Source organism: Cherax quadricarinatus, chromosome 97 (assembly GCF_038502225.1).
Source record: "Cherax quadricarinatus isolate ZL_2023a chromosome 97, ASM3850222v1, whole genome shotgun sequence".
NCBI classification, from domain to species: Eukaryota; Metazoa; Arthropoda; class Malacostraca; order Decapoda; family Parastacidae; genus Cherax; species Cherax quadricarinatus.
This window is the reverse complement of record NC_091388.1, coordinates 4,342,398-4,357,377: the sequence shown is the minus strand read 5'-3', so window position 1 is coordinate 4,357,377 and position 14,980 is coordinate 4,342,398. Positions and strand designations below refer to the sequence as shown.

General features: G+C 41.5%; 1 protein-coding gene across 2 annotated transcripts in view; it reads left to right on the top strand.

Moving 5' to 3' along the window:
* The window catches only part of LOC128704956 (uncharacterized), a 48,150-nt gene that overhangs the window by 29,325 nt on the left and 3,845 nt on the right, over positions 1–14,980 (top strand). For both annotated transcript variants that reach the window (XM_070105145.1, XM_070105144.1), the window contains 5 exons: positions 4,799–4,953; positions 5,187–5,426; positions 7,804–7,910; positions 9,546–9,687; positions 10,409–10,545. In XM_070105145.1, coding sequence (XP_069961246.1) covers positions 4,799–4,953; positions 5,187–5,426; positions 7,804–7,910; positions 9,546–9,687; positions 10,409–10,545 — 781 coding nt within the window. The remainder of the gene's footprint in view (positions 1–4,798; positions 4,954–5,186; positions 5,427–7,803; positions 7,911–9,545; positions 9,688–10,408; positions 10,546–14,980) is intronic.

The following is a 14,980-nucleotide window of genomic DNA, read 5'->3' as shown; positions in this document are numbered from 1 at the left end:
TCTACCCACCCCTCTCTCTCGTGTCTTACTTCTGTTACCTTGTCATAAAACTCCAGGAGGTTTGTGATACACGATTTGCCTTCCATGAACCCATGCTGGTTTTCATTTATAATCTTGTTCCTTTCCAGGTGTTCGACCACTCTCCTCCTGGTAATCTTCTCCATGACTTTGCACACAATACATGTCAGAGAGACAGGTCTGTAGTTTAGCACCTCGTTTCTGTTTCCTTTCTTAAATATGGGAACTACATTAGCTGTCTTCCATTTCTCAGGTAGTTGCCCAGTTTCAAGGGATGTGTTGAAGATTGTGGTTAGAGGCACGCACAGCATCTCTACTCCTTCTCTAAGGACCCATGGGGAGATGTTGTCCAGTCCCATCGCCTTTGAGGTGTCAAGGTCACTTAGGAGCTTCTTCACCTCCTCCTCGGTTGTTCGTATGTCATCCAACACTTGTTGGTATATTCCCTCTTGATGTTCCCTTCTGTGCTGTCTTCCCACAGCCCTTCCTGTCTCTACTGTAAAAACTTCCTTAAATCTCCTGTTCAGCTCCTCACATACCTCCTGATCATTTCCTGTGAGTTCTCCACCTTCTGTCCTTAATCTGATCACCTGGTCTTTGACTGTTCTCCTCCTCCTGATGTGGCTATACAACAGTTTCGGGTCAGTCTTGATTCTCGATGCTATGTCATTTTCATACTGTTGCTGGGCCTCCCTCCTTACCTGTGCATACTCATTCCTGGCTCTGCGACTGATCTCCCTATTTTAGTGTGTTCTCTGCCTTCTGTACTTTTTCCATTCTCTATTGCACTTTGTTTTTGCCTCCTTACACCGTCGGGTAAACCAGGGGCTCGTTCTGGTCTTCCCGTTGTTACTGTTGCCCTTGGGAATAAACCTTTCCACTGCCTCCTTGCATTTTGTTGTTACATATTCCATCATTTCATTTACTGGTTTTCCTGCCAGTTCTCTGTCCCACTGGACCTCCCGCAGGAAGTTCTTCAACCCTATGTAGTCCCCTCTTTTATAGTCAGGCTTTTCCCATTCAACTCCTGTTATTCTCTCCACTTGCAGCTCTACTATGTATTCAAAGCACAGAACCACGTGATCGCTAGCTCCTAGGGGACTCTCATACTTGATGTCCTCAATGTCTGAGCTGCCCATGGTGAACACAAGGTCCAATCTTGCTGGTTCATCCTCCCCTCTCACTCTGGTAGTGTCCTTAACATGTTGGTGCATGAGGTTTTCCAGCACCACGTCCAACATCCTGGCTCTCCATGTTTCGGGATCCCCATGTGGCTCCAGGTTTTCCCATTCAATCTCCCTGTGGTTGAAATCTCCCATAACCAGCAACTTTGCTCTGCTGGAGTGAACTCTTCTTGCCACCTCAGCAAGTGTGTCCACCATTGCTCTGTTGCTCTCTTCATATTCCTCTCTTGGCCTCCTGCAGTTCTGTGGTGGATTATACATCACTGCAATGACCACTTTGTGTTCCCCAGACTGAAGTGTACCTACTATGTAGTCTCTTTCTCCCGTCTCATCTATGCCTTCCATTTTCTCGAATTTCCATCTGTTTTTTACGAGCAGAGCAACCCCACCTCCCCCTCTGCCCCTTCTATCTTTCCTCATGATCTGGTATCCTGGTGGGAAGATTGCATCTGTTATTGTCTCCGTGAGTTTTGTTTCTGTAACTGCTATGATGTCTGGGGACTTCTCATTGATTCTTTCTTGCCATTCCTCATGTTTATTCGTTAATCCATCTGCATTTGTGTACCAAACCTTCAACTTCTGTTCTAGTACTGTAACTGTGGTGCAGGGGGTGGGAACAGAGGGATCGATGTGTGATGGTTGGTTTGGATTGTTCAGTTGCCTTGGGGGTGTCGTGGCTGGAGTCCTTCTGCAGGTGTTTCTGGGGGGTGTGCTTGTCCTTCCATTTGATCCTGGGTTATTCTGCTCTCCTTTTTCATTTCCTCCCATTTCTCCTTTCGTTTTTGAACTCTCTCTTTCATCGCCTTCCTTTCGTCCTGTGTTCTGTCTCGATCGAGGTACACACTCCGGAACTCCTGCTTGCCTCTCAGCCGTGCTTTCTCCTGCAGGATCATGGTTCGGGTTGATTCTGCCTTGAAAATTACGTTGAGAGGCCGATTGTGTGAGTGTGTGTGTGTGTGTGTTTTCTGGTGTACATGTGTGTGTGTGTGTGTGTGTGTGTGTTAATGGGAGGGTATATGTGTGAGTGTACTGGTGTGTGTGTGTGTGTTAATGGCAGAATGTTCTCGCAGCTGGGGTTGATGGGATGAAGACAGAAATGTTAAAAGCAGGGGGTTATATAGTTTTGGAATGGTTAGTGCTTTTATTTAATAACTGTATTTAAGAGGGTAAGGTACCTAGAGACTGGCAGAGACCATTCATAGTTCATTTATATAAGGACAAAGGGACAAGAAAGTGTAAGAATTATTGGGGAATAAACCTGTCAAGTATACATGGTAAAGTGTATGCTAGAGTTATTGTTGAAAGAATTAAGAGTAAGACAGAGAGTAGGATAGCAGATGAGCAGGGAGGCTTTAGGAAGGGTAGGGGGTGTGTAGATTAAGTGTGTACAGTGAAACATATAGGTGAACAGTATTTAGATAAGGGTAAAGAGGTTTTCTTTGCATTTATGGACTAAGAAAAGGCATAGGGAATAGGGAAGCAATGTGGCAGATGTTGCAGGTGTATGGAATAGGTAGTAGGTTACTGAAAGCAGTGAAGAGTTTTTACAAGAATAGTGAGGCTCAGATTAGAGTATGTAGGAGAGAGGCCTTAGACAAGGCTGTGTGATGTCACCATGGTTGTTCGACATATTTATAGATGGAGTTGTAAGAGATGTGAATGCTTGGGTGTTGGCAAGAGGTGTGGGATTAAGAGATAAAGAATCTAACACAAAGTGGGAGTTGTCACAGGTGCTTTTTGCTGATGACATTGTGCTTTTGGGAGATTCTGAATATAAGTTGCAGAGGTTGGTGGAGGAGTTTGGTAGGGTATGTAAAAGAAGACAGTTAAAAGTGATCATAGGAAAGAGTAAGATCATGAGGATAACAAAAAATTTAGGCAGTGGAAGATTGGATATCACATTGGAGGGAGAGAGTATGGGAGAAGTGAATGTATTCAGATATTTAGCAGTGGACGTGTCAGCAGATGGGTCTATGAAAGATAAGGTGACCATAGAATTGATGATGGGAAAAAGGTGAGTGGTGCACTGAGGAATCTGTGGAGACAAAGAACTTTGTCCATGGAAGCAAAAGGGGAATGTATGAGAATATAGTTATGCCAACACTTTTGCAGTATATGGGTGTGAAACATGGATGGTGAATGTTGCAACAAGGAGAAGGCTGGAGACAGTGTAGGAGGAGGCTGGTGGCAATGGATAAAGAGGCTGGAGGCAGTGGAGAAGGAGGCTGGAGACAGTGGAGGAGGCTGGAGGCAGTGGAGGAGGCTGGAGGTAGTGGAGAAGGCTAGAGGCAATGGAGGAGGAGGCTGGAGGTAGTGTAGGAGGAGGTGGCTGGAGGTAGTGGAGAATGCTAGAGGCAGTGGAGGAGGAGGCTGGAGGTAGTGGAGGAAACTGAAGGCAACAAAGGAGGAGGCTGGATGCAGTGGAGATATGTCTGAGGACAATGTGTGATGTGAATACAATATGGAGAATCTGTAGCTTGGAGATCAGAAGAAAGTGCTGTGTTACTAAAAGTATTATCCAGAGGGCTGATGAGGGGTTGGTGAGGTGGTTTGGTCATTTAGAAAGGATGGGACAAAATAGGATGACTTGGAGGATGTATATATTTGTAGTGGAGGGAAGGACGGGTAGGGGTTATCTTAATAAATATTGGATGGAGTGGTAAAAGAGGTTTTGTATGCAAGGAACTTGGACTTCCAGGTGTGTGTGAGCAGATTAGATAGGAGTGAGTGGAGACAAGTGATTTTTTATGACTTGATGTGCTGTTGGAGTGTGAGCAAGGTAACATATATGAAGGGATTCAGGTAAACTGGTTAGCTGGACTTGAGTCCTGGAGGTGGAAAGTACAGTACCAGCACTGAAGGATGAATGGAGATATTTGCAGTTTATTGTTAACAAATCTATACTTATTTCACTTGTTTTACAATAACTGTTAACAAGGCATCCCATAGCTGGATTGGTAGTGCACTCAACTCACACACTGATGTCCTGGTTTGATCCCTAGTATGGGTGGAAACATTAGGGCATGTTTCCTTAAGACACCTGCTGCTCACCTAGCAGTAAGTAGGTACCAGGGTGTTAGTCAACTGGTGTGGGTGGCATCCTGGGGATATAACCAGGGACTTTCTATATAGTTTGTCATTGATGTCAGCTATAGTGTGTATAAGTTATATCATGTGCTGGTGTAGCAATAAGCATCATCATTATTATTATTCTTACAGCCTCTCCTCACTTAACGACAGAGTTCCGTTCCTAAGATCACGTCGGTAAACAAATTCGTCGCTAAGTGAGGAGCATACTATAATGGTAGTGGGTTTGTGTGAGTCATCTTTATTATTGTTTTAATGTCACCTTTGCACCATTTATAACATTTCTGGTATATTATTAAATGTTAATACAGTAGTGTACCATATATTGTAATAAACAGAATAGAGGAAATTGGCTCTAATATGCATTATTTGGGTATGCATACTGGTCAGAGAGCCCGTTGTAAGTCCGAGTCGTCGGTACTCGAGTACGTTGCTAAGTGAGGAGAGGCTGTACTGGTGTAGAAATAAACATTATTATTATTATCATTATCATTATTATTATTTTACAGTCAAACAGAGTACGTGTGTTGGGAGATGGTTCCTCGTCACCACAACATCGTCAGGTTTAGGGTAACCTGGCCACTTATCTACCAGGGTTACTACCAGGTGTGTGACTACGCTAACTTCCGCAGTGGTAGGGAGTGGCAATACCACACACTAATAGGTAGGTGAACCAGCCTGTGTTGGTGGGTGTGAGTTAGATCTGACTAGCATGGGCCAGTAGGCATAATGCAGTGCTCCTTCTTTTTTTATATTCCTAAGTGTTAGGTGGGTTTACTGACCTGACTGTATATAGTGGAACTTAATAAGAGAACTGACTGTATATAGTGGAACTTTATAAAAGAACTGACTTCATATAGAGGATCTAAGCCTACTGAAAATTTTACTGGCCCACAGCTGATCCTCCAGAGCCTATCTCCTGTCCCATTGGTGGACGATTCTCCTTTGTGCAGCGTGGACCGTCACCCCTAACTAAGAGGATTCTAGGGGGTATCACATCCTCTCCCCTGGACACCTACCCCTGCCACAGACAGGTGTCAGATCTGTCTGTCTGTACACCGGATCGTCGGTGGATCAATATTGACATGGATCTCTGTCTGTCTCTCAATAAGGATGGTCATCATGTTGATTATAACAGTAAGTATGTCTCTTGTGGGGCCAGGAGCTGTGACTCAACCCCTGCAGCCACAAATAGGTGAATACTGATTGCTTATGCATTGGTCGTTGAACACTAAGGTACTGTAAGTTTAGGCACTGTACTTCACTCATCCTTCAGAGTACAGGCACTGTACTTCACCCATCCTTCAGAGTACAGGCACTGTACATACTTCACTCATCCTTCAGAGTACAGGTACTGTACTTCCCACCTCCAGAACTGTAACATCCTCACTCATCCTTCAGAGTACATGCACTGTACTCACCTTTGAGGACCCTGTCTGTCCTACTAGGATAAACTGAGGTCCCTGTCTATCCTACAAGGATAGACTGAGGGCCCTGTCTATCCTACAAGGATAGATTGAGGGCCCTGTCTGTCCTATGAGGATAGACTGAGGACTCTGTCTATCCTACGAGGATAGATTAATTAGAACTGCAACAGGCTTACTGGCCTATGCTAGAAATATCTAGCCAAGACAGGACTCACAGCAATGGTTTCAAGTTAGAAAAAAATTAGATTTAGAAAGAATATAGGAAAGCTTTGGCAATATAATTGTCAATGAGTGGAACAAACTGCCAGATAATGTTATTGAAGCTAAAACCTTGTGTAGCTTTCAGAATAGGTTGGATGAATGTATAAGTGGGTGTGAGTTGAACCTACCTAGTATAGGCCTATTGTGGTATTGTATCATATTTATGTTCTGTTATTTTTACAGCATATTTGAGCACTTTTTCATGTCAGATTATGAAATGAGTGAGAGTTTAAACTTCTGTGTTTCCAAAATTTATCAAACACGCTCCAGCAGGCATGCATGAGCGTGTTTGATAGGAGTGAATGGAGACAAATGGTTTTTAATACTTGATGTGCTGTTGGAGTGTGAGCAAAGTAACATTTATGAAGGGGTTCAGGGAAACCGGCAGGCCGGACTTGAGCCCTGGAGATGGGAAGTACAGTGCCCGCACTCTGAAGGAGGGGTGTTAATGTTGCAGTTTAAAAACTGTAGTGTAAAGCACTCTTCTGGCAAGACAGTGATGGAGTGAATGATGGTGAAAGTTTTTCTTTTTCGGGCCACCCTGCCTTGGTGGGAATCGGCCAGTGTGATAATAAAAAAAAAACTATGTAGAGACTGCATATATGATCAGTTGATTAGTTATTGTCTTATTAGGCTTAAGATAGGCCTATGTTTATGTAAATGCTCTGCTTATTAAGAAGCTTTCTGCTTGTACACCTGAATGCCATTATCACTGTACAAACATTGTATCAGGTACGGATCTATTATGAAAATAATAAAGGCTAAGCTTCAGGGCCCCTAATCCAGAAAGAGAGAGAGGGGTAGGTAGTTAAGTAGGTACTGGTCATGCCACTTCAGGGTCTCTAATCCTGGAGGCACCCCTGGAAGTGACCTTAGTCAACATTACTTAAAAATTTTGAGTCTACTGTAGGGGTTGCAAAGGGGCTCCCATAATGGTCTAAGCTTCAGGGCCCCAGAAATGTAGGTCCCCCCCACTGGGCCAGTGTATTCACCATGAGTACAGACCTCACCCATTACCTTAGTTGCTTACACTGTTGTCATGGGTTGATATCTGCAACTTCTGCAATAGACGAAGATTCTCGTGGCACTAGGAGAGTTAAGAAGAGATCGGACAAATATATGAGTGGGAAGGATTGGCTTTGGTTAGTACCTACCTGGAGAGAGTTCCGGGGGTCAACGCCCCCGCGGCCCGGTCTGTGACCAGGCCTCCTTAGGTCAGTGTCCCAGGATGCGACCCACACCAGTCGACTAACACCCAGGTACCCATTTTACTGATGGGGAACATAGATAACAGGTGGAAAGAAACACGTCCAGTGTTTCTACTCTGGCTGGGAAACGAACCCAGGCCCTCGCCATGTGAAGCGAGAGCGTTAACCACCAGGCCACCAGAGCCCTGAGGTACTGAAGGTAATGCTTAGGTAGCTTTATAATAATACTAATAATAATAATAATAATAATAATAATAATAATAATAATGTTTATTTCTACACCAGTACATGATACAACTTATTTAGACCATAGCTGACATCAGTGACATAATACGTATATAGAAAGTCCTTGGTTATGTCCCTAGGATGCCACCCACACCAGTCCACTAACACCCAGGTACCTACTTACTGCTAGATGAACAGTGTCAGCAGGTGTAACATGACTAACACCCAGGTACCTACTAACTGCTAGGTGAACAGGGATAACAGTTGTCTTTAGGAAACACGCCCACAAGTGGATGGGTGAGAATGGTTGGTTTAAAGAAGAACCTGCCTAGTATGGGCCAGTAGGCCTTCTGCAGTGTTCCACCATTCTTATGTTGTTCTATTTGTTTTCAGGAATGTTGGACTACCGACTACAGTGTGTAGGATTCTGGCATGAGAATCTTCGATCATACCTCGTTACCATTGATCCTTCCGATCCTGTCTCCAGGTTCAGGTGCTGGGTGAGTAACAGGTCCAGGTACTAGGTACAGGTGCTTTACGACTTACAATGGGGTTAAGTCGAAAATATCGTAAGTTGAATATGAATATATGCTAAATTAACAAGTCAATAAGTAACTACTGTCACTGAATGAGTCGGTAAACAAATAATTACTGTAAGTAAATACCAGTATTGAAAAGTCAATAAATGAATACAAGTTAGGGACTTGCCACCTTCATGCTGGGTAATTATCTTAAGTTTCATCTCTAAAGTAATTGTTGCTGCTTTATTGTAAAGTTGAAATATTGTAAGTTGAACCATTGTAAAGCTGAAATATTGTAAGTTGAACCATTGTAAAGCTGAAATATTGTAAGTTGAACCATTGTAAAGCTGAAATATTGTAAGTTGAACCATTGTAAAGCTGAAATATTGTAAGTTGAACAATTGTAAAGCTGAAATATTGTAAGTTGAACCATTGTAAAGCTGAAATATTGTAAGTTGAACAATTGTAAAGCTGAAATATTGTAAGTTGAACCATTGTAAAGCTGAAATATTGTAAGTTGAACCATTGTAAAGCTGAAATATTGTAAGTTGAACCATTGTAAAGCTGAAATATTGTAAGTTGAACCATTGTAAAGCTGAAATATTGTAAGTTGAACCATTGTAAAGCTGAAATATTGTAAGTTGAACCATTGTAAAGCTGAAATATTGTAAGTTGAACCATTGTAAAGCTGAAATATTGTAAGTTGAACCATTGTAAAGCTGAAATATTGTAAGTTGAACCATTGTAAAGCTGAAATATTGTAAGTTGAACCATTGTAAAGCTGAAATATCGTTAATTGAACCATTGTAAAACATGGAGCACCTGTAAGTGAAGACCTAAACACATGTACAACATCTGGGTATCTTTATTGTAGACATTTCACCATCCAGTGGCTTTATCAAAACAAGTTCAAGATATATTTGGGAGACTGAAGAAGTATCATATTTCACTACTTATTAGGCGCATTTTCTTTCCATAAAATGCCTCCAAAAACAACCCTGCATCCTGTAAACTAAAGGTCAGTGATGGGAGGTATAAATTTGGGGTGTGGGGTGAGCTATAGCTCTCCCAGTTACGTCTGATGCTGAGCCACTGAGACTAAAACAGGTCTCATAATCCGCATCTTATAAGCCGCGAAATACGATATATACAAAAAATTAGGTAATCAGTTGCTGAGCCCCGTAGTCTTGAAGAATCTGAAGCACAGGCACGAAGATTGGCACTTATGTACTGGCATCAGGTGATGGATTTCTGGCAGATGGAAGTAGGTCATAACCAAGGGTTGGGTATGACCTACGTCTACATTTTTAACTACTGCTAGCCACTACTATAGTACTCATCACCAATTTCAAGGCTGAGGGACTGATTACCTCATCTTTTGTATATACTTCTTCAGTCTTCCTAATATGTCCTTGTTAAAAATTTGTTAAATAAATACTTGAGTGGGTGTGAGTTGGACCTGACTAGCTTGTGCTAATAAGTTGGACTTGCAGTATTTGGGTATTGTAGATCGCACATGTACAACTATGTAAGTGGTTGTTGTGTTACAGGTATACCAGTCAGTGGGACTGGTTAAGCAACAGTTCCAGGTACTAAGTAGTTGTTATATTACAGGTATACCAGAGAGTGGGACTGGGTAGACTGGTATTATCACAGTCAGTTGGTGCCGCTTGTGGTCTACATCAGAACTTCCTCTCTTACACCTATGATGAGGGCGCCGCTGTGGGTCTTAACCTCACCTTCAGTGAACGAATACGTAGGTCAACTGTTACCTTAGTTGTTAATGCATGTGTTAGTCTTTAATGTTAGTTGTGAAGGAATGTGTAAGTCTTTAACGTTATTTGATACTGTGTGTGTGTACATTCATCTATGTGTAGTTGCAAGGGTCAAGTCACAGCTCCTGGCCCCACTTCTTCACTGGTTGCTACTAGGCCCACTCTCCCCCTGCTCCATGAGCTTTATCGTACCTCTTCCTAAAGCTGTGTATGGATCCTGCCTCAATTACATCACTCACCAGATTGTTGCACTTCCTGACAACTCTGAAGAAATACTTCCTGACATCCTTGTGACTCATCTGAGTTTTCAACTTTCAGTTGTACCTACCACTACTACTACTACTACTACTACTACTACTACTACTACTACTACTACTACTACCACCACCACCACCACCACTACTACTACTACTACTACTACTACTACTACTACTACTACTACTACTACTACTACTACTACTACTACAACCACTACTACTACTACCACTACTACCACTACTACTACCACTACTACTACTACTACTACTACTACTACCACTACTACTACTACCACTACTACTACTACTACTACTACTACTACTACTACTACTACTACTACTACTACTACTACTACTACTACTACTACCACCATCACCACCACTACTACTACTACCACCACCACTACTACCACCATCATCACTACTACCACCTCTCCACTTACAGACGACCAGTGTCCTATCTACTATGATGATGGTCATGACCCCTGGAAGATCCAGAATGGTGCAGTGACGGTCTTCAGATTCGCAAACAACAATTCTACCTCCGTCTACGTCACTACCACCTTCATCATCTTTCTACAAGTATTAGCGCTAATCTTCACTATATCTACAGTACTGAATAATTTTTATGTGTATATTCACTGATACGTGTGTGTATATACTGGTGTATGTTGGTTTTCATGTAGATTTTGAGTAGTGTAGATTACTATAGGTGTTGTGTAGTTGTAGGGATTGAGATATAGCTCCTGGTCCTGTTTCTGCTGGTTGTGTGTGTGTGAGAGTATCTGAGTGTGTGTGAGAGAGTGTGTATATGTGACTGTTTGTATGTGGATATTCATATGTATAGGTGTATGCAAGTGTATGTTTGTTAATTTTAACCAGTAATACAACATACAAAAATTGTATTATCTAGATAATTTAGTTGTCCTGCACTCCAATATTTTTCAAAATGCATTATAATCCTAAAATACAGTATTAGTATTATTATTATTCATTCCTATAGTCATTATGCAACCAATACCACATAATGGTAATAATAATAATAATAAAAATAATAATAATAATTATATAGCTGTAAGCCAGTCACATTCTCCTGAACATTCACTTATCATTACATTTAGTGAGTTATTATATTTATTGTTTCATTATGTTCATTCCCTTTTCACATTCACTGAACACTTGTGTTCTGTGTTCTGTTATGCAAATGAATAAACCATATCACGGATGTGGATAGAACCCGCAATCAGAGTTCTATCCCCGTCTGTGGTATGGTTTGTTTGCAATTGTGTCATTACGATTTTGTGAGTCATGCAAATAAACACTTAGGAAAGTGTGTGAGTGTTCTGGGGGCTTGTGGAAGTGTGTTCAGGGTGGTCTTTGTATACAGGTGGTCCTTGACTTACTGTAGGGTTAGGTTGCGGTAAATCATTTTATTTATTTATTAACACATCAGCCGTCTCCCACCAAGGCAGGGTGGCCTGAAAGAGAAAAACTTTCATCATTATTCACTCCATCACTGTCTTGCCAGAAGGGTGCTTTACACTACAGTTATAAAACTGCAACATTAACACTTCAGAGTGTAGACACTGTACTTCCCATCTCCAGGACTCAAGTCCGGCCTGCCGGTTTCCCTGAACCCCTTCATAAATGTTACTTCGCTCACACTCCAACAGCACGTCAGGTATTAAAAACCATTTGTCTCCATTCACTCCTATCAAATACGCTCATGCACGCTTTCTGGAAGTCCAAGCCCCTCTCACACAAAACCTCCTTTACCCCCTCCCTCCAACCCTTCCTAGGCCGACTCCTACCCCGCCTTCCCTCCACTACAGATTTATACACTCAGAGTCATTCTGTTTTGTTCCATTCTCTCTGCATGTCCAAACCACCTCAACAACCCCTCCTCAACCCTCTGGATAATAGTTTTGGTAATCCTACACCTTTTCCTAATTTCCAAACTGTGAATTCTTTACATTATATTCACACCACACATTGCTCTCAGACATGACATCTCCACTGCCTCCAGCCTTCTCCTCGCTGCAACATTCATCACTTATGCTTCATACCCATACAAGAGTGTTGGTACAGCTATACTCTCATACATTTCCCTCTTTGCTTCCATGGACAAAGTTCTTTGTTTCCACAGACTCCTAAGTGCACCACTCACCCTTTTCCCCTCATCAATTCTATGATTCACCTCATCTTTCATAGACCCATCTGCTGACACGTCCACTCCTAAATATCTGAATACATTCACCTCCTCCATACTCTCTCCCTCCAATCTGATATCCAATCTTTTGTCACCTAATCTTTTTGTTATCCTCATAACCTTACTCTTTCCTGTATTCACTTTTAATTTTCTTCATCTACATACCCTACCAAATTCATCCACCAACCTCTGCAACTTATCTTCAGAATCTCCCAAAAACACAGTGTCATCAGCAAAGAGCAACTGTGACAACTCCCACTTTGTGTTTAATTCTTTATCTTTTAACTCCACGCCTCTTGCCAAGACCCTCGCATTCACTTCTCTTACAACCCCATCTATAAATACATTGAACAACTATGGTGACATCACACATCCTTGTCTAAGGCCTACTTTTACTGGGAAATAATCTGCCTCTCTCCTACATACTCTATCCTGAGCCTCACTATCCTTGTAAAAACTCTTCACTGCTTTCAGTAACCTACCTCCTATACCATACACCTGCAACATCTGCCACATTGCTTCCCTATCCACCCTGTCATATGCCTTTTCCAAATCCATAAATGCCACAGAAACCTCTTTACCTTTGTCTAAATACTGTTCACCTATATGTTTCACTGTAAACACTTAGTCTACACACCCCCTACCTTTCCTAAAGCCTCCTTGTTCATCTGTTATTCTACTAAAGTGCAGGCATTGTACTTCCCATTTCCAGGACTCAAGTCTGGCTATATAAAAATAACCGGTTTCCCTGAATCCCTTCACTAAATATTACCCTGCTCACACTCCAACAGCTAGTCAGGTCCCAAATACCATTCGTCTCCATTCACTCCTATCTAACACGCTCATGCACGCTTGCTGGAAGTCCAAGCCCCTCTCCCACTAAACCTCCTTTACCCCCTCTCTCCAGCCTTTTTGAGGACAACCCCTACCCCGCCTTCCTTTCCCTACAGATTTATATGCTCTCCAAGTCATTCTACTTTGATCCATTCTCTCTAAATGACCAAACCATCTCAACAACCCCTCTTCTGCCCTCTGACAAATACTTTTATTAACTCCACACCTTCTCCTAATTTCCACACTCCGAATTTTCTGCATAATATTTACACCACACATTGTCCTTAGACAGGACATCTCCACTGCCTCCAGCCGCCTCCTTGCTGCGGCATTTACAACCCAAGCTTCACACCCATATAAGTGTTGGTACTACTATACTTTCATACATTCCCTTCTTTGCCTCCATAGATAACATTTTTTGTCTCCACATATACCTGAACGCACCACTCATCTTTTTCCCCTTCATCAATTCTATGATTAACCTCATCCTTCATAAATCCATCTGCTGACACGTCAACTCCCAAATATCTGAAAACATTCACTTCTTCCATATTCCTCCTCCCCAATTTGATATCCAATTTTTCTTCATCTAAATCATTTAATACCCTCATCACCTTACTCTTCTCTATGTTCACTTTCAACTTTCTACCTTTACACATCCCAAACTCATCCACTAACCTTTGCAATTTTTCTTTAGAGCCTCCCATAAGCACAGTATCATCAGCAAAAAGTAACTGTGTCAATTCCCATTTTGTATTTAATTCCCCATAATTTAATTCCACCCCTCTCCCGAACACCCTAGCATTTACTTCTTTTACAACCCATCTATAAATACAGTGGACCCCCGGTTTACGATATTATTTCATTCCAGAAATATGTTCAGGTGCCAGTACTGACCGAATTTGTTCCCATAAGGAATATTGTGAATTAGATTAGTCCATTTCAGACCCCCAAACATACACATACAAACGCACTTACATAAATACACTTACATAATTGGTCGCATTGGGAGCTGATCGTAAACCGGGGGTCCACTGTACAGTGGACCCCCGGTTAACGATATTTTTTCACTCCAGAAGTATGTTCAGGTGCCAGTACTGACCGAATTTGTTCCCATAAGAAATATTGTGAAGTAGATTAGTCCATTTCAGACCCCCAAACATACACGTACAAACGCACTTACTTAAATACACTTACATAATTGGTCGCATTCGGAGGTAATCGTTATGCGGGGGTCCACTGTATATTAAACAACCATGGTGACATAACACATCCCTGTCTAAGACCTACTATTACCGGGAAGTATTCTCCCTCTCTTCTACACACCCTAACCTGAGCCTCACTATCCTCATAAAAACTCTTTACAGCATTTAGTAACTTACCACCTATTCCATATTGGACCCTCGAATTTAGTAGTGCCATTTCTGTATGCAAAACTATTTTTATTATCTATGAAATGTATTTTCTGTTAATATTTTTGGGTGTCTGGAATGGTTTAATTGGATTTACATTATTCCCTATGGGAAATATTAACAAAAAATACATTTTATAGATAATAAAAACAGTTTTGCATACAGAAAAGGCACGACTAAATTCGAGGGTCCACTATACTTGCAACATCTGCCACATTGCTCCTCTATCCACTCTATCATATGCCTTTTCTAAATCCATAAATGCAATAAAAACTTCCCCTATAATCATTTGTAAGTTGAAATACTGTAAGTTGAACCATTGTAAAGTTGAAATATTGTAAGTTAAACCATCATAAAGTTGAAATATTGTAAGTTAAACCATCGTTAAGTTGAAATATTGTAAGTTAAACCATCGTAAAGTTGAAATATTGTAAGTTAAACCATTGTTAAGTTGAAATATTGTAAGTTAAACCATTGTTAAGTTGAAATATTGTAAGTTAAACCATCGTAAAGTTGAAATTTAGTAAGTCGAACCATCGTAAAGTTGAAATTTAGTAAGTTA